At 45.3% G+C, this 18548-nt stretch overlaps 1 protein-coding gene across 1 annotated transcript; it reads left to right on the forward strand.

The window, feature by feature from the left end:
- Positions 1–8453: 8453 nt before the first annotated feature.
- LOC126536388 (uncharacterized) lies at positions 8454–14467 on the forward strand. Its single transcript, XM_055073967.2, has 11 exons — positions 8454–8761; positions 9894–10026; positions 10113–10187; positions 10267–10329; positions 10421–10453; positions 10689–10757; positions 10836–10882; positions 10966–11031; positions 11109–11174; positions 11425–11868; positions 14026–14467. The coding sequence occupies exons 1-8, from the start codon at positions 8597–8599 to the stop codon at positions 10981–10983; spliced, it is 603 nt and encodes a 200-aa protein (XP_054929942.1). The 5' UTR covers positions 8454–8596; the 3' UTR covers positions 10984–11031; positions 11109–11174; positions 11425–11868; positions 14026–14467.
- The last annotated feature ends 4081 nt before the right edge of the window (positions 14468–18548 follow it).

An 18548-nucleotide genomic window follows, 5' to 3' on the forward strand; every position in this document is an offset into this window, starting at 1 on the left:
CAGGCAGCTATAAAAAAAGGTTTGAAAGTGCTCGTTGAAACGCCCTGTATATATGCTTGCACGACGAACGAGGCAAACCAACAATAAGTTGCGAGGAGATGAGCCGATTGTACGCGACGTGTACGACAGGCGGGTTAGTATAACGACGGACATTCGCATGCAAAGCACGTGTGGCACCAAAAAGAAAAAAAAAAACGTTGGCTTAATGGTTTCGATCCTACTGCATCTGTCATGCAGCTAGTCTGACAACGACCTCACAAATTACCCGTGCGCCCGTGGGTATGCGTGTGTGCGGTTTCAATAGACAGAGCTTCATTTTTCTTTTCCCCTCTCGCACTCGCTTTATCTCTAAATTTCGGTATTAAACAGTACGTGTATCTTCTCTTTCTCGTCTCTCTCTCTCTCTCTCCATCAGATGGCAGCCACACTATCTGTAGCGACGTTTTGCGTGCGTCCTCTTTCTGTTCCCCTTTCCCTTCCCCCCAGTCTAGGGTAGCAAACCGGACGCTCGTCTGGTTGACCTCCCTGCCTTTCCTCTCTTTGCTATCTTTCTCTCTCCTTGCGTGCGGCACGGCGCCATCGTATTTAACGACAGAAATGTAATCTCTCCCGTGTACGGAAAAAAAAATTATGGGGTTTTACGTGCCAAAACCACTTTCTGATTATGAGGCACGCCGTAGTGGTGGACTCCGGAAATTTTGAGCACCTGGGGTTCTTTAACGTGCACCTAAATCTAAGTACACGGGTGTTTTCGCATTTCGCCTCCATCGAGATGCGGCCGCCGTTGCCACTGCCTTTCTTCTCCTCCGTCTCCTTCTTCTACTCTCTACAGTTCTATCTGCGCCCCCTCTGGCCTCGCACGCTAGTAGAAAGGGGAGCGCTGGTTTCTGCAATACTTCTTAGGGGAGTCACGGATAATTACAGCTGTCAAGCGGCTAATGAGGCGATGGCCAGGGAGCTCCAGAGGGTATTGTGCACATTTGACGCGGTGGGATGAAAGCGAGTTTATCCCGTCGCCTTTCCTCTCTTACTCGCGCCTGCCATCACTCCGAACCACCCCCCGACGCGGTGTGTGGGACAGCAGCAGCCACAGCAGCAGTGGAATAGTCGAAGGAAGAGGCAAAGAAAGCTTCGCTTAAAAAGCGTGGTGTGGCGACGGTGGATACGAGATGGCACCAGAGTAGCGCGCGTCGTCTAGGAGGTCTTACGGTGGCGGCGGCTGTGGATTGCGCTCACGCGTCAATTTAGACAGTTTTAGTTTAGCGCACGCAAGTATAGCGTACGCTATACGCTATAATATAGTGTACGCTAAGCAGCGCACGTTTTTTACAGGCTTAGTCGGCCTTAGAGATCTTCGGATCTCAGAGGCGATATGCCGTCGTTGCGGCTGTCTCCCGGCTGTAGCGATAGGTGGCGCAGACATCTCGAATGTTTCTGTACATGGTGAATGTTTGATGTACATTATGAGGATGGAGAGGGCGCTAGAGGGAAGTAATATCGGGTTTAATCTCTCATGCAGACAGGCGAGTACAGTAGTAGAGCAGCATCTTCCAGGTTTATTTTATGTGGACGACATTGTGTTGCTAGCTAACAAGCAAAGTGATTTGCAACGTCTGGCTAATTAATATCTGTGGACAGGAAGGCAACCATTTAGGTTTTAAACTTAGTGTTAGAAAATCAGGTGTTATGGTATTCAATGAAAACAGTGAACAGACAGTGGCAATACAGAGCCAGGAAATACCCCGGGTAAGAGAATATAAATACCTCGGTATATGGATAAACGAAGGCAATAGATATATGGAAACACAGAAAAAAAAACAATAACAGTAAAGGGGAAGAGAACTGCAGCCATAATGAAGCACAGAGCGCTATGGGGAAAAAATAGGTACGAGGTGCTCCATTGTATGTGGAAAGGTGTAATGGTTCCAGGATACTTTTGGAAATGCGGTTGTTTGCTTGAAATCAGAGGTACAATCAGGACTCGATGGGAACCAAAGGTCAGTGGGTCGCCTCGCATTGGGCGCTCACGGGAAGGCTACAAATGAAGATGTACAGGGTGATATGGGCTAGACTAGTTTTGAAGTGAGGGAAGCTCACAGTAAAATTGATTATAAGGAACGACTGAGGAATATGGAAGAAAGTAAATGGACTGGGAGAGTGTTGAGGTATCTGTACAGGAAAAACATCGATTCACAGTGGAGGAAAAGAACTAGGAAGCTTACCAGCAAGTATGCGGCCTGTAGGGTGGGCAACACAGCAACAAAGAACGTCAACCGGAAAGTCGAAGTGCATTTTACAAAAGCAACGCCAAATTCAATTCGAAGCGGCCAGCCTGGACCGCCGCCATATTTCACGGAAACTCCGCAAACGACGTAAAGACGCTAATGCTAAATCTGAGAAATAGCGTGCGTACTCTATACGCTATGGGTCGTTTAGCGTTCTGCGCATGCGCAGTGACGACTCGCTATTTTATAACTTACGCAATGATATATAGCGTACGCTAAACTAAAACTGTCTACTCACGCTCTGGCTCTCGCGATCTCCAGGCTAGCAAGGCAGTCGCGCCGCACTTCGCTCCATTTGCAACGTGCCGCACGAGACGGATTGTCCGCGCCAGCCAATATATTGTGAAATGAAAACAAATATAGAGCTGCGCTCAAATTTAACATTAGGGAGTTACGTAATCGTCGGTGAATTTTTTATTCGCCATATGGTGTATTAGCTGCTCAATAACGCAATTCACGCTGTTCTTACTTGATCTCGTGTCCGTTCACGCTTTTTAGATATCACTGCCCTTTCTTATGTATTTGTTAATATGGTTGTTTATTTGTGCGCCTGATAATTTATTACTCTATAATCCTTTATTCCGCCGTCGGGAAATGAATGAAACCAATGCCCTAAGGAATGCTTTGACAGGTAAATAATCGATTGCCTTATGGAGTCACATTGCTTTATATGCTAATAATTTCAGTCACAAGTAGCGTTCACAAATTGTTATTTATTGTGTAATCTTTATGTATGGTATATCTTAACTTCTCAACTGACATTTCGTCAGGAAAATATTTCTTGAATGTATCTTTGTGTACTTAAACTTTCTCAAGGCGTTACTTGGCTTTATTTATTGATGTGTATTTGCGTGATGACAGTCTCTTGATGGTGCGGGGGGACTCAGGCTGTGAAATTTAACTCCCCTTCGAGTGTGAGACGGATATTAGTAGTAATGTCCGTCTCACACTCGAAAAGGGGAAAAAAAAAAGAGCTTGACGACTTGCCAAAGGGCCACTGACCAAACGAGGTGGGTTTCCCCCTCCCGGCGGCAAAGTTTAGCAAAGAAACAAACAAACAAAAAAGAAACAAAAAAACGTTCATTAGTTATTTGTCTTTCTCTTTTCCATGTTTCCTACATATTGTTTCCACCTTTTTAACGTATACCTGCCTAGTTCTTTTCGCATCCCGGACCCTCTTCAGAGAAAACTCAGTCGGTCATCTCAACCAAGGAACAACCCCACTGCAAGATAAGGCCAACCCGTCAGTGTCAACACACTTCTAGAACACATCACATTTATAAGTCAAGACCAAGACTGAAAATATTACTGTAACAACTGTATTCACTTAATAAAGCCCGCTTTGCCGTCCGTTCCCTGGCTCTGGTTTCGCCTGGTGATAGTTCTACCCCCCCCCGGTTTTTTTTTTTCTCTCTTTTTAAACCAAATTTCTGTTGGAATCCGCCCTCATAATTTATTTTACTATCGGTTTACGCCCGTTATACCTAGTGGTACCGGCTGGAGCACCTTCCTTTTATATTTTTCTTTTAGCTCCTAAATAATTTGTCTCCTACTATGAGGTCTTGTAAATACTCATAAAAGGCCGTCACTTGAAAAATTCTTCGAGGTCATACGAAGTTTCGCAAGGTGTAACTGTTGTTAAAGGTAATATATATATATATATATATATATATATATATATATATATATATATATATATATATATATATATATACTATATGACGCCCTTACATGAGTATCTACAAGACACCATAGTAGGAGACAGTATATATATATATTGTCTTCTACTATGGGGTCTTGTAGATACTCATGTAAGGGAGTCATATAGTATATATATATATATATGTGTGTGTGTGTGTGTGTGTTGAAGGGGGTAGGAATGCTGGTGGGGCCCCTGCCCCCCTCCCTCCACCCTAGGAAAATGAAAACTTTCCGCCTATACACACAGCCACCACAAACACAGATACACGCACAAAAGAACTCAATCACAGTTACAATATTGATATCCCACAGACCCCAGAAATATCAGGAGCGGTCTTCGTCGCACGTAAAGCGTTGGCGTCTTTTTTTTTTTTCCACGGGCAACTGCCGAGCTATACTGGAACTTCGTAAATGCCCGCTCTTCGTCGATCGCAAAAGGTAATGCTCTCCAGAAACACCCTTGCTCAGTCACCTTCTTTCGTCGTCACGGGCAACAGGCGAATCAGCCTTAAATAATTTTTCACATACCGTATTTACTTGTTAAACGTACGTATTATTTTCAACTAAAATCGTGAGAACGCGCGTAATTACACGAATCCGTCTTGTGGTAACACCCTATAGATATTAGGGAGTACTAGCAACTCCTTTTTGCGAGAGTAAGTGATCATCTCTTGAGAGCTCTTATAGAAAGCGATTTTCGAGATCTGCCCTGCCCGCATGATCTATACACTATGCAAATAAATATTTCCGCCCCAAATATGCGCATTTCGTTTCTTCAAACGATGCATTTCCGGTACTTCGAGGTCGCGAATGGCATGCAGGTAAAATCGTGACGTGACATTCCAGAAGGGAAAGTAGCGAGCGAAGCGTATTAAAGAAATGAAATGTACACAAGTTAGAGGGCAGTTATTGTTTCGAGGACAAGGTCGACTGTAAAATATTTTGCACCCTTAAAAGTGAAAGAGGGTGTAAATGTGTCTATTACTCCCACCCTTAGGGTGTTATTTATATAACGGACACCCTAAAGGAGTGAGTTAGAGACACATTTACACCTTTTTTCATTTTTAAGGGTGTAAATTATTTTACAGAGTAAGACCCGAAGGGAGCAGAAATTGTTCACAGCGTGGTATAGTCAGTGAAGTTACGGCATACGGAGTAAATGTGCTTCATCGAGATGTCGAAAAGCGCTCGACAAACCTCGTTAAATATGAGACAAGCGCTATATAATATAATATGAATGGCAGTGTAATATCATACCCCTCCCCCTCCAAAAGAAATGTTGCGCATTTCTTTTTAGAGCTTGCGTAGCATTCTCCTACATTGTTGTATTGACCACCGCGCAGTGACCGCAACACGGAATATATACAACTACTAATGACCCAAAAGAAAGACTAATATACGATATGGCTTTATTTGTACGCATACTAGTGAAAGCTCTCATTTTTTTAATTTCTGTCATGATTGCAATTTAACCCAATTAGTAAAAAAAAAAAACCTACGCGAGTTACTACTACCTCACCAAACGTGCTAGATTTAGTCCTTATAAGGACTAAATTGAAGTATACTTCAATCCCAGATGTATTTTCAGCATTTACATATTTGCCTGGGCTAAGCGACCATTGTATCCTTCACTTTCTTTGCAACTTTTACTTCGATTGAGCGCCACAGCACAGCAAACTCATAAGAGACTATGCTAGAGCGAATAGCACCGCTATTGACGTCGAAACGCAATCTTTTTGCGAATCGTTCCTGCGCTTTTACACGTATGATAGTGTAGAAGAGAACTGGGCAATTTATAAAGCAAGAATGCTTTCGCTTGTCGAGAAATATGTGCCTTTGCGTAAAATTTATTCCAAGTTTCGCTCTCCTTGGTTCACTCCACTGCTCGGCTGTCTACGAAAAAAAAAAAAAGAATTTACAGAAAAGCAGTATCAAGTGATAAAGCTGAGCGCTGGGCAGCTTATCAAAATTGCGTCTCTGATAACAAGCGTGAACTTGAAGCGGCCAAGCGCAATTTCTTTTCAAGCACTCTTCCTTCGCTGCTTCGAAATAAACCGCGTAAATTTTGGGAAGTGGTTAGCGGTAAACCGAAACAAGATATCCAACTATTTGATGAAACGGGGAACGTCTTACACCGTCTGATATGTGCTGTGTTGCTCTGCATAACGTACTTAAATGTTCGTTTTCTGATTATCAGTCTTTTTTATCACCCCTATTTAACAGCCCCTTGTTTCCCACGATGGATCCCGTAATCATTGACTGGGTTGGAATAAGAAAACGCATAGAGAATCTAAAGGTATCTATCTGCACCCGGCCCTGATGCAATAACTGCTCAGTTTTTTAAATGCACTGTAACCCCCTCATCCATTATTTTATCTAAACTTTTCAAGCAGTCCTTAGAATGCAGTGTGCTGACAAACGACTGGAAGGCGGGGAAGCTGGTGCCTATTCCAAAACAAGGTAACCCGGCCTTCATGCGCTATTAACTACATACCCATCTCGTTAACCAGCATTCCCGGGAAACTTCTAGAACCCATCATTTTCTCTAATCTCGTGCTTTTCCTTGAATCTAACAACTTTTTTAGTAAATATCAGCATGGTTTCCGAAAAAAATTTTCATGCGAGACACAACTAGTTATGTTTACTAATGACCTGTTCTCATATCAAGACCGAGGTTCTTGCATTGATTGTATCTTTTTAGACTTTGAAAAAGCATTTGACACAGTATGTCATCGTCTCCTTCTTCTGAAATTAAGCAGACTTAACATTGACCCCTATTTACTTAAGTGGATTAAATGCTTTCCCGACAAACGAACTCAGTTCGTATATGCTAACAATCCCGTTTCACCAACCTGTTTCGTAACTTCTGGTCTGCCACAAGGCTCAGTCCTTGGGCCTAGATCTTTTATTGCTTATTTGTATTAACGATCTGCCGGAGAAATTGACGTCTAACACCCGTCTTTATGCTGATGACTGTGTTATTTATCGTGAAATAACTCATCCAGATGATTCCTTTTTACTTCAATCTGACCTTAACACCATTTCTTCGTGGTGTAACCAGTGGTTAATGAGATTAAATGTCAACAAATGTAAAATTATGAAATTTTCTCGCGGTAGTGTTGTTTCCACATCCTCATACAAAATTAACAACTCTATTCTGTCCTCTGTCGTTCCTATAAATATTTAGGTGTTCACATTACTAACAATCTATCATGACAAACTTACATTGAATAGGTGACAAGCTCTGCCACTCGAACACTAGGTTTTTTACATTGCAATTTTTCTCGCGCGCCCTCTTCCCTAAGACTTACATTATATAAAACATTAGTAAAGTATAAACTAGAGTATGCTTCATCAATTTGGAATCCCTCTACAGCACAGCTAACATACTTACTTGAAGCCATTCAGAGCCGCTCTGCACGTTTCATTGTATACAATTATTCCCGCAGTGCCAGTGTATCCGTCATCAAAACTGGCCTTCATCTGCCAGACCTATCATCAAGAAGAAAACTCGCCCGGTTATCACTCTTTCATAAAATGTACTATACTAACCCAGAATTGAAAAATGACCTTTTTATGTCACCCCCTTATATTTCATCGCGAATCGACCACAACGCCAAGATAGAAGTACCAAGTTGCCGCACAAACTTTTTCTTTAATTCATTTCTGCCAAAGACAGAATCCGAATGGAACCACCTCCCCGCCTCGGTCGCCAGCAATCCGGTTCATTCATCCTTTCAGACTGCTATATCTAACATTGTATAATGATTCACCAGCCCTCTCTGTAACGCCATCAGGCATTGAGAGTATCTTAAATAAATAAATAAATAAATACGATTTCCTGCTGCCTTCACGGAACCTGGCCTGTTATGGCGTACACACGTACACGTCGACGCGAATTCCGTCAGGAAAACTTCAATCACAAAAATTTTCAGCTGAAAGAAAGACGTGTAGGAGAAGGGGACGTGGTGCGGGCCTTGCGCGTATTTGGATACCGTCATGAGGTCTTCATGTAACACTGGCTAGAATGGTAGCCATATGCCTGGTCCTAGTGACTTCGAGGCCATTGTATCGGGGAAGCCAACTCTTTCAGAGGAAAACAATCGTTGCCGCGCCCCGTAGGGTTGATTGCAGAAAAAGATAATCGGTGAACATCGATTGAAACGCTACAGCAGAATAATAACGCTGCAGTCAAAGTGTACGTAATTATTAGTCATCACTTACTCGCTTACACATGCTATCCGGAGGCAAACTTATTTTCTTTCGATGGTGGAGTAAAGAGCGAAGACTTAAAACCCCTAAATTTTTCAAAAGTAGCGCCATTCTTAGATCTTTCCGCCACCCTACTCACCCTGGCGCTTCCTCCTCCACGCTTCCTGTCGCCCCAGCCTCCTCCGCTCCCCCATTGGCCAATATATGTCACGTGGAAGCAGGCGCCGCGCTTTTGTATATTTTTTTCCCGCGCGGAAGCCGGCGTCGCGCTGTTGTATATTCTTTCTTTCCAGCGCGCTCCGACCTCCATTGTTGGCCCTGCGACGAAAGTACGCGTAGGCAGACTGATCGAGTGCGTTAGCGGAACAAATCGAATGTGTTAGGGACGAGAACTTGTGATGCCGTGCTGCTGCGCCTTCGGTTGCCGCAACAGAAACAGCGACGGCAAGAGGCTTTTTGCTTTACCATCCGGCGAGCGCAACGCACAAAGAAGAAAAGTGTGGATACAGAGGATCGGGCGGGCTTACTTCGAGGAAGTGGCCAAACACGCACGGCTTTGTGAAGTAAGTGCCACGACTCCTCACGACCTCTTCTTCTGAGCCTAGTTCACGCCTTCCGCTTCGAAAAAGTTTATGTGTTCATGCTGTGCGTGGTTTTTAGCTCGTTTAAGTTGACTTTTTTTCGAATGTGCTCTGTTTGGTTCAATTTTCGTCTTGCGGTGAAAGTGCGCGCATCTGCAGCTGGCCTGTGACATAAAAGCGACTTTATTCAGGCTGTGTTTTGAGCTTCACCAGAAGTTAGTACATTCTCGACGCTTTTGCAAGGTTCACTATGACTTATGGATGCAGTCTTTTAGCTTCGAATGTACGGCCGTATGTATTGATTTGGTTTGTGGTGATTGACGTTTTTAACGTCCCGAAGCGACTAAAGCTATGAGGGAGGTCGTAGTGGATGACTCCGGATTACTTTATTTAGGTAGCCAGGGGCTGTTTAACGTGCACTTTGATCGTAGAGTTGTACGTGGGCTGGTAAATTCCTCGTTTGCGTTTCGTAATTCTCTCGCGAACGCGGTAGCGCTGCGCCAGGAGTTCAGGCCTCGGCGTGATTGTATTTCTTTAATAGATTTTATTTACTAGTTGTAACAACGTGTCATTATTTCGTATTATCGACGGCGCCTCCAGGGCACCAAAGCGGCAACGGGAACACCAAAAGCTAGAACCAGGGCTGGATGGGGCTCGCCGATGCCTGTGCATGCCAAGGGGGTATAAGATCGGCTGACAGCTATCGCGGACAGCCGATCTTATACCGCACCCAACGAGGAATCTCTCCACGGGCCCCTTGCGTTTCGCCGCTATCCCGGCTGCTGCCGGACGCGTCCTCAATATTGGAGGCATAAGCAGCGGCTACTCGCACGTCTTGTGCGAGCCGAGAAAGGCCGCAAAGGACCGCAGGCCAGCTGATAAGGATTAGCATTTTTACTGCTTAACGTTAACATTTTTATGCGTCCAATTAAGTAAATGGGTATCGCATGCGTCATATGCACCGTATGTTGTCTTCCATCTCCTGCCACAAATAATTTCGTGTTTTTGATTATGGAGTGCGGACAGGGTTGCCGTGGAAGCTGCGCATAGAGATGTATAAATCCGTTTTTTTTTTTTTTAATTCAATATTGAATTTTTGTGTCTCTCTTCTCAGGATCACTTCACTGAAGATCAGTTTGAACCGCAAATCCTTCAAAAAAGCGGCATTAAAAAGTTGAAGCAGGATGCAGTGCCGAACATTTTTGTACACAATAAGCAGCCTAAATTGAGGAAGCCACCAGCCCTCTGTATGTTAATTTTTTTTCTTATGCGCCATAGGCCAATTATATTTATGCATTATGTTCAACTCTTTTCTTTTTTTTTGTGAAACTAGGTGCAGTAATTCAGCCAACTCTGCACACACTTAGTGGCACGTATCTTCAAGTTCAAGGTACTGAAGGTTCAAAATGTAAGTGCTCTTATACTGTAGAGCAAATTGGTAAATATTATGGTTCATTCGCGTCACAAGTAACTCTCTTTTTGTGCAGCTGATGCTCACCTGTCTACCGAAACTTGTCACGAACCATCATGTGTTACATCCAGTAATGGCGGTGAGTACAGCTCATGAAATCTACTGAACGATAATGCTTTCACCCCATTGCCTCCTCTCAGTATTTTTGTTTCCTTTCTTGTATTTTATAGTTGCAACACACGACCGCAACAGCTCCGTTCAAGGTGAGGTTGGCATGTACCTATGTGGCGAGTTGATGCGCATGTTTGATTCTTTTGGGTCTTAGTCCTCACAGCATGCCCTGTGCAGGGTCGGATGTCAGTGTACAGTCCGAGTTTCAGGCATGAATTTGTAGGTCAAATCGGCTGAGCAATTGTGATGTCAGTAAGTGTCATGTCGCCATGTGTACAATACGTCGATTGCACAGAAGCCCTTAACCTCGATTCACGTTTTGTGTAGAGGAGGTGCCCGTGTGCAGCCCCATTTCTGAAGTGCCTCTAAATGACACCCCCTCCACGTCCGATGGCTGTGAGTTTAGTTTCACAAACAACTTGTCGTTTCTTCCAAACACCTAAATACTCTTGTTCACCTGCTTTTATTTCACAGTTCCTACAGATGAGAGCAACATGCCTGGTTCTTCGTGGCAAAATGAGGTTGGCATTTGCCTCTATGGCGAGTTAATACATGCTTCTTTCTATTTTTGTGGTTATATGTCCTCACCTTGTGTTCTGTGCAGAAATGGAAGCCAGTGTAGAAGCGTCTGGCGTAAACCTGTTAATTGAAGCTGCTGAGCAACTGCACAGTAAGTTTTGTTGTGCGGCGAAGTTTACAAAACATAATCGCATTGCATCCTCCAACCTTGACTCATGCTTTGTGCAGATAAGGTGACCGCCTGCAGCCCCATTTCTATTGAACTGCCTCTAAACATGACAGCTTTTCATGGCTGTAAGTATGCTATTGCTTACAAATAAGTGCGTTTCTTCATAAGTATGTTTCATTGCCTATTGCTGTTTAAGTGTTTGGCAACCAGACGTGATACAGTGAATGCATCTAGGATATATCTTTCTGAACAGTGCTGAGGCAGAAGCATATAAGCACAAACTTCATAGTTGTGGCATGTCTTGTACCACATATCTTGCATTCTAACTACAGCATTTACTAACTACTATTTGGACACTCTGTTTTGCCATTCTAGCAGTTCCAGACGTGCCACTTCCTATCGCAGTGGCTGGCTATATTGAAGCAAGCCAGGCGCCCAATCAAACTGTTGCTGCTCTTCAGAAAAGGATTGCTGAGCTTGAAGCCCAACTACAGGCCTCACAGAGTTCTGCTCTTGCACATAAGCACAAGAGAAAAGCCATTAATGCAAAAACCCTCATGAAGCAGCAGTTCAGCTCTTTAATGGCTGCTGACCAACTACTACTCTTCATGGAAAAAAAGAGTATGCGTGGGACACCGTGGACACAAGCAACAATCAACAAGGCACTGAAACTTGGGCTATCATGCGGCTCTCAAGGATACAGTCTCGTGAAGGGACTAGCCGCTTCTTTGCCAGGTGAACGGACTCTACAAAGGCACCTTCAGGATCACAAATTCGCACGAGGCCTCCTACACGACATTATTCGCACTGTCTCTCAAGGTGAGTAGAATGTTTCTAAGCTAATAATTTAAAATCTTCTAAGAAGCTGTATGTTCACATTATGCGACCTGTGAGATTATTAAACTGCGCTATGAATGTTCTTCATTTAATTTGTTGTTGATAAATAGATGAAGCTCCAGCCAAGCTCGTGAATAACGGGAAAGGCAAAACCTTCATCTTTTCTAGCTCCTTCCACCCACATATTACACAAGTGATGTTAAAAAATCGTTCATGTTTTAATTATGCTTTGTTTAGCCACACTCAGTCTACAGCGAGCTATATATGAGTCTAGATGCTCAAGGGTTTTGTCATACTGTGTACAAAACTAATATAAGAATTACCATATTTACTCAAATCTAACGTGCACCTTTTTTCCGATAAAATGGGTCCAAAAATTGCATGCGTGTTAGAATCGAGTACGACCCTAAATCCATGTTACCATATCGCCATCGGCATTCGAGAAATGGCCGCCTCATACGCACTTCTAGCCTAGCTGCCGTAGCTTCCTCCATGTGAATACCTCCATGTTGTACGTGTAACCAGGCGCTGGTGTAATGTAGTCCACCGCCTGTCTTCCCGTTTTCTGTGTTTATTCAATCAGCATGGAAGCGCCGACTGCGAAGATACGCCGAGTCCACCATGATGCTGCATTTACAAGGAAAGTTATGTGCGCGGAGACGGATGGAAATCGGGCTGCATCACAGGCGTTCGGAGTTCCCGAAACTTGCATGTGGGACTGGTGCAAACAGAATATTTTCACCAGCAAAGCAACAAGGAAGGGTTTCAATGGAATGAAGCAGGGCCGCTTTGCCGAAATAGAAGAGCTGCTCGCGGAATACATGCAAGAGCAGCGAGCGGCACAGCGGCCTGTGACGACCAATCTGCTCAAAGTACGGGCGATGCAGTTATCCCTACAGAAAAGGCCAATGCGGAGCGACTTCAAAGCGAGCAGGTGCTGGCTATCAAATATTATGAAAAGAAAAGGCTTTTCTCTTCGAAGGCAGACAAAGATATGCCGAATATTGCCCGAAGAGTATGAAGAGAAATTGCAGTTTTCAGCGGTACGTTTTAAAGTTGTGCCATAGAAATGGCCACCACTTCCGACATATTGGAAATGCCGATCAAATGCTGCTCTACTTTGAGATGCCTGCCACCACAACCGTTGAAAAGAAGGGGGCGAAACAAGGGCACGTTTTGTCTTCCTGCCAAGAAAAAACTAGTCACCGCTATGCTTTGTTGCACTGTGGATGGGCACAAGCTGCCCCTGTATCTTATCTTCAAACGGAAGACGCTCCTGAAAGGAATCGTGTTTCCGAGTGGCGTGATTGTGCACGCAAATGAAAAAGGTTGGATGACCACGGTTGGTCGCTAACTGGATTGATAACATTTAGCGGAAGAGACTCGGCGGCAGTTCGGGTCTCCGTGGGATGCTTATGCCCAATGCGTTCAGGTGCCATCTTGACCAGTGCATCATGGAGAAGCTGGCTGCATGCAACACCGACCTTGCTGTGATACCCGGCGGCATGACAGCGCAGCTCCAGCCGCTTGATGTTTGTTTGAACAAGCCAGTAAAAGATAGAATTCGGACGCTCTACACCGAATGGCTTGTCAGTGGCTGCCACGAATTCATGCCTGCCAATAAAATGAAGCGTGCTTCGCTGCAGAACTTTGCTGGATGGGTGAAAGATGCATGGTGCACGATCCTGTCTGCCATGGTTAACAAGACCCTTGAAAAGTGCGGTATTTCGAATGCCATGGATGGCACCGAGAATGAAATGCTTTGGTTTGTTGATAGTGATAAGGAGCTGTCTGATAGCGACGACGAGTGATATCTATTGCTCCACGCAACTCGTACCGGCACAGTGAAAATCTTGGCGGCAAAGTGCGCCTGTTCCATTTGTGTTTTTATTCATCACAACGTTAGTGTATTGGGTGTAAATCTGTTTTTCCCAAATGAGAGAAAAAAGTATTTCTGTATGAAAGCACGAGGTGCGTGGTATTGTGCTCTTTTTTTTGGGAGGGTCATGGAAAACTGGTGTGCACTACAATCGAGGGTACGTTAGAATAGAGTAAAAACAGTATTAACCCATATAACTATTTCCTGGTGCCGAAATCCTATCATCACATTTCCTTTCTTGGGTCTTTTTTTCGTGCTAGGTTGGTGTCATGGAGTGCCATAAGAAGCATGCAGTACTGATGCTGGATGAAGTTCAGTTGACACCAGGCCTGGCATACGACCCCTCTACTCAAGTTGCAATTGGCAGGCCTTCACTTCCACTGGCTGATGGCACCTCCCCAGTAGATGCAGTAGCTACTCATGCTCTGGTATATATGTTAGGAGGAGTAACTACACGTTGGAAGCAAACGGTTGGGTACCATTTTGCAGGAAACTCATTTAGCTCTGTTGCGGTAAAGAACTTTGTTTTGTCAGTCATAGAAGAGTGAAAAAATTGGCATCAAAGTGAATGCTGTGGTCAGTGACATAGGTGGGGGAAATCAGGCGTTGTGGAAGAAGTTTGGCGTAGTCGTGGGAAAATTTCCCAGGCCTTCTGTATCTTGTGCTCACCCCTGCGAACCAAGCAGAAAGCTCTATTTCATGGCAGATGTTCCTCATTTTTACATTCCACCTGACATTGTTGAGAAGCATAATTTGCCCTCAGATGAAGTGAGCCTCGCTTACGTGAAAAAACTTGTGGAAATTGACTCGCAGCAGCAGCTAGAGATTGCGCCACACTTAAAAGAGGCATGCTTGGAGTCGGGACACTTTGAGAAGATGAACGTGGGCCTGGCGTACTCGCTGTTTAATCACGACGCTGGAGCAGCTTTGCACTACCTTGTTCAGGCGACCAAGCTTCCTAAAGAAGCCTTAACAACAGCTTGGTTCTTTAACGTAGTGTACAAGTGGTTGAAGATATTGACATCCAGAACAATTAAGCTCGCAATCAGTAAGCTGGATGAAATACGAAGACAATTATTTTTCTGCAAGATGTTATCAAGCTAGTTGAAAGAATTAAGCTTGGAGAGCGAGGAAAAACAGTATGGAAGCTGATTCAGACTGGTGTCGTGCTTGGCACAACTTCAGCCCTAGAAATTCAGGAGTACTACCTCAATGTTCCAGGTTTTTCTTTTGTGCTACTTAGCCGATTTGTGCAAGATAGCCTAGAAAACTTGTTTTCTACACTTTGTCAAGAAACCCAGTGCCAAAGCTACTTGAATTCTGTTGCGCTCTCCACGCGGCAACAATGGCCCAGTTTTTCAAACCAAGTAACAATGGTAGTTATAGCAACGACCTTGGTTTTGCTTCGACTGGCCTGGAGATTGTATCGGCAGGCTCACAAGTGCATCGTGCACTTGTGCATTGTCGTTTTTCCCGAGGACTTGTTGGATTTCAATGAATCTGAGCAAGTGTCTTTTGATTACTTAGTAGACTATGTCCTCAGCAGTGTCCAAAAGAACATGACTGCCTGTAGTCATTGTGTAGAGGCAATCACTTGCAAAGAAGCCAGCAGTCTGACGAAGCTCAAGTCGTATACTAATAATATTGTTACGGGGATGTTGGGAGTATAGAAAGAGTGTATTTACAATATATATATACAAAATGAGCCAGAGTAGTCAAGATGGCTGACCAACAACAACACGCAGCAGCCAGCGTCCCGCGATCTCTTCTTCTTTCTCTCTCTTCTTTCATCCTTCCATGACAGGACCCCCGGGTGGTGAAGCGCCATCTCGGCGCATGGTAGGTAAGGAATTGCGAGCGAAGTATGGCTTCAGCCGCGAAACGTGCACGATGTCAACAGGCGTCAGACTTGCAGATGCATCAAAGCGTAGCGGCGAAATCTCGTAATTTACATCGTTAACTTGACGTAGGAGTTCATAAGACCCTGTGTAGCGAGAGAGAAGCTTTTGGGAGAGGCCAACCCGACGACATGGTGACCAAAGGAGCACCTAAGCACCAGGCGCAAACTTAAAATCGCGATGGCACCGGTCATAACACTCTTTTTGTATATGCTGCGAAGCTAATAAACGAGATTGGGCGACTTGACGTGCTATGTGAGCGCGATCAATGACTTCACGAGCGTACTCAGTTGCAACACGTGGCACGGAAGGGAGGATGGTGTCAAACTGCAATGTAGGGTCGCGGCCATACAAAAGATAAAAGGGTGAATATCCTGCGGTGTCATGTTGGGACGAGTTGTATGCGAACGTCACGTAGGCTAGCGTGGCGTACCAGTTGCGGTGATCATTGGAGACGTACATCGACAGCATCTCTGTGATTGTTCAGTTGAGACGTTCCGTAAGGTGGTAGGTGGTGTACAGCTTGTGCTCAGTGGCACAAGAGCGGAGGAAGTGGTCGACAACTCGAGACAAGAACGAGCGGCTGCGGCCTGTAACTAACTGTCCAGGTGCACCTTGGTGGAGACTGACGTCGTGGAGGAGAAAATCGCCGACGTCTGTTGCGCAACTAGTCGGCAACGCCTTTGTTATCACGTAGCATGTCGCGTAATCAGTAGCGATGGCGATCCACTTATTCGCTGTAGTCATCGTCGGAAAAGAGCTAAGCAGGTCAAGGCATACGCGAAAGAACGGTTCAGAGGGAACTTCAATTTGATGGAGTCGTCTGACAGGTGGCTGGGGAGGTTTCTTCCGGCGCTGAGACAATTCGCAAGTTGTGTCATAACGACGCACAAAGCGGTGCATCGCAGACGACGCAGAACCTGTGTCATATGCGGTCGTATGTACGCAAAACTCCAAGGTGTCCCGCCGTTGGTGCATCGTGAAGTTGTTCGAGAGCGACGGATCGCAGATGACGAGGAAGGACAAGGAGTAACTCAGGTCCATCAGGGTTGATATTGCGACGGTAGAGGATGCCGTTGTGCAGCACGAACATGCAGCACTTGCCGTCAGTGCTGCCAGATTGCACTCCGGCGATGATGGACTGTAAGGATTCGTCGCGTTGTTCAGCGCACATGTTGGTCATGTCAGTAAAAGCCATCACGCAGGTCACTGGATCATGCGCAACAGAATCAGGGGGATCCACGGGGTGATGAGAGAGGCAGTCAGCGTCCTTGTAGAGGTGTCCAGTCTTGTAATTGACAACAAAAGAAAATTCCTGGAGCCACAAAGCCCTGTGACCAAGCCGTCCTGTCGGGTCCTGGAGGGAAGACAGCCAGCAGAGTGCGTGGTAGTCTAAAGACCAAAAACATACGGCCGTACAAATATGGCCGGCACTTGCAGACAGCCCAGACTAAAGCCAAGCACTTCCGCTCGGTGATGAAGTAATTTCTCTCGGCAGGTGACAGCAAGCGGCTGGCGTAAGCTATCACGCACTCGGTACCATTCTGCTGTTGGGCAAGAACAGCACCGATGCCATAGCCGCTTGCGTCGGTGTGGACTTCAGTCGGTGCAGATGGATCAAAGTGGGCAAGTATGGGAGGGGTGGTCAGAAATTTGATGAGCTTGCTCAAGGCCCCATGAGAACGGCGGGTTCTTTAGATCTGTCAAAGGCCCCGCAACGTCGGCGAAGTTTTTGACGAAACGGCGAAAGTAAGAACACAGGCCGATGAAGCAGCACACGTCAAAAGCAGAACGTGGCACAGAAAAACTGCTTACGACACGAACTTTTTCCGGATCTGGTTGAACACCGGATGCGTCAACGAGGTGTCCCAACACGGTAATCTGACGACGCCCGAATTGACACTTCGTGGAGTTCAGTTGGAGGCCGGCTTTTCGGAAGACTGCAAGAATGACAGCGAGTCAGGTAAGGTGGCTGCCAAACCTGGGAGAAAAAACAATAACGTTGTGAAGGTAACAGAAACAGGTGGTCCATTTGTAGCCTCGTAGAAGAGAGTCCATCATATGTTCAAATGTCGCAGGAGCATTGCATAGGCCAAAGAGCATGACTTTGAACTGATATGAGCCATCCGGCGTGGTGAATGCCGTCTTCTCGCGGTCCATTTCATCAACTGAAATCTGTCAGTAGCCGGATCAATGAACGAGAAGTATTTAGCTCCGTGCAAGCAGTCCAAGGCATCATCGATGCGTGGTAGTGGGTAGTCTTTTCGGGTGATCTTGTTTAAATGGCGATAATCGACGCAACAACGCCAGGTACCATCTTTCTTTTTCACAAGGACGACAGGCAAAGCCCAAGGGCTGGCTGATCATTCGATGACCCCTTTGCGGAGCATTTTGTCCGCTTCTGATTGGATGACTATGTTCAGCATGTGATACACAATGGGGACGCCGACGTATAGGATTCGTGTCTCCAGTGATGGTACTGTGGTGAACAACAGGTGTATGTGCTAAAGGCTTGTTGCCGAAATCAAAGATGTCACGGTACGATTCGAGGAGGAGACGTTTGTCCGTGGACTGTGCAGAGGCAAGGTCAAGTGCAATCATCTTCGCCAAGTCATCCGTTAGGGAACCAGAGCTGTAAGCTGCAATTGGCGCTAAGAAAACTCTCGGCATGCAGACTTCCAATGTCAAATTCGGAAGTATTAGAAATGCTGGCCAAGAACATGCCGGCTGGAAGCACTAGAGGGCCTAGGCTGAAATTCAGAAGTGGAAGAATGACGCTGTTATTAGTAATCGTCACCAGCGTATGCGGAAGAGCAACATTCCGGTTCAAAATCATGTCGATGATGTGGCAAAGGACTTTCACTGTCAGGAATCTGTAGCTGTGC

Source organism: Dermacentor andersoni, chromosome 4 (assembly GCF_023375885.2).
Source record: "Dermacentor andersoni chromosome 4, qqDerAnde1_hic_scaffold, whole genome shotgun sequence".
NCBI classification, from domain to species: domain Eukaryota; kingdom Metazoa; phylum Arthropoda; class Arachnida; order Ixodida; family Ixodidae; genus Dermacentor; species Dermacentor andersoni.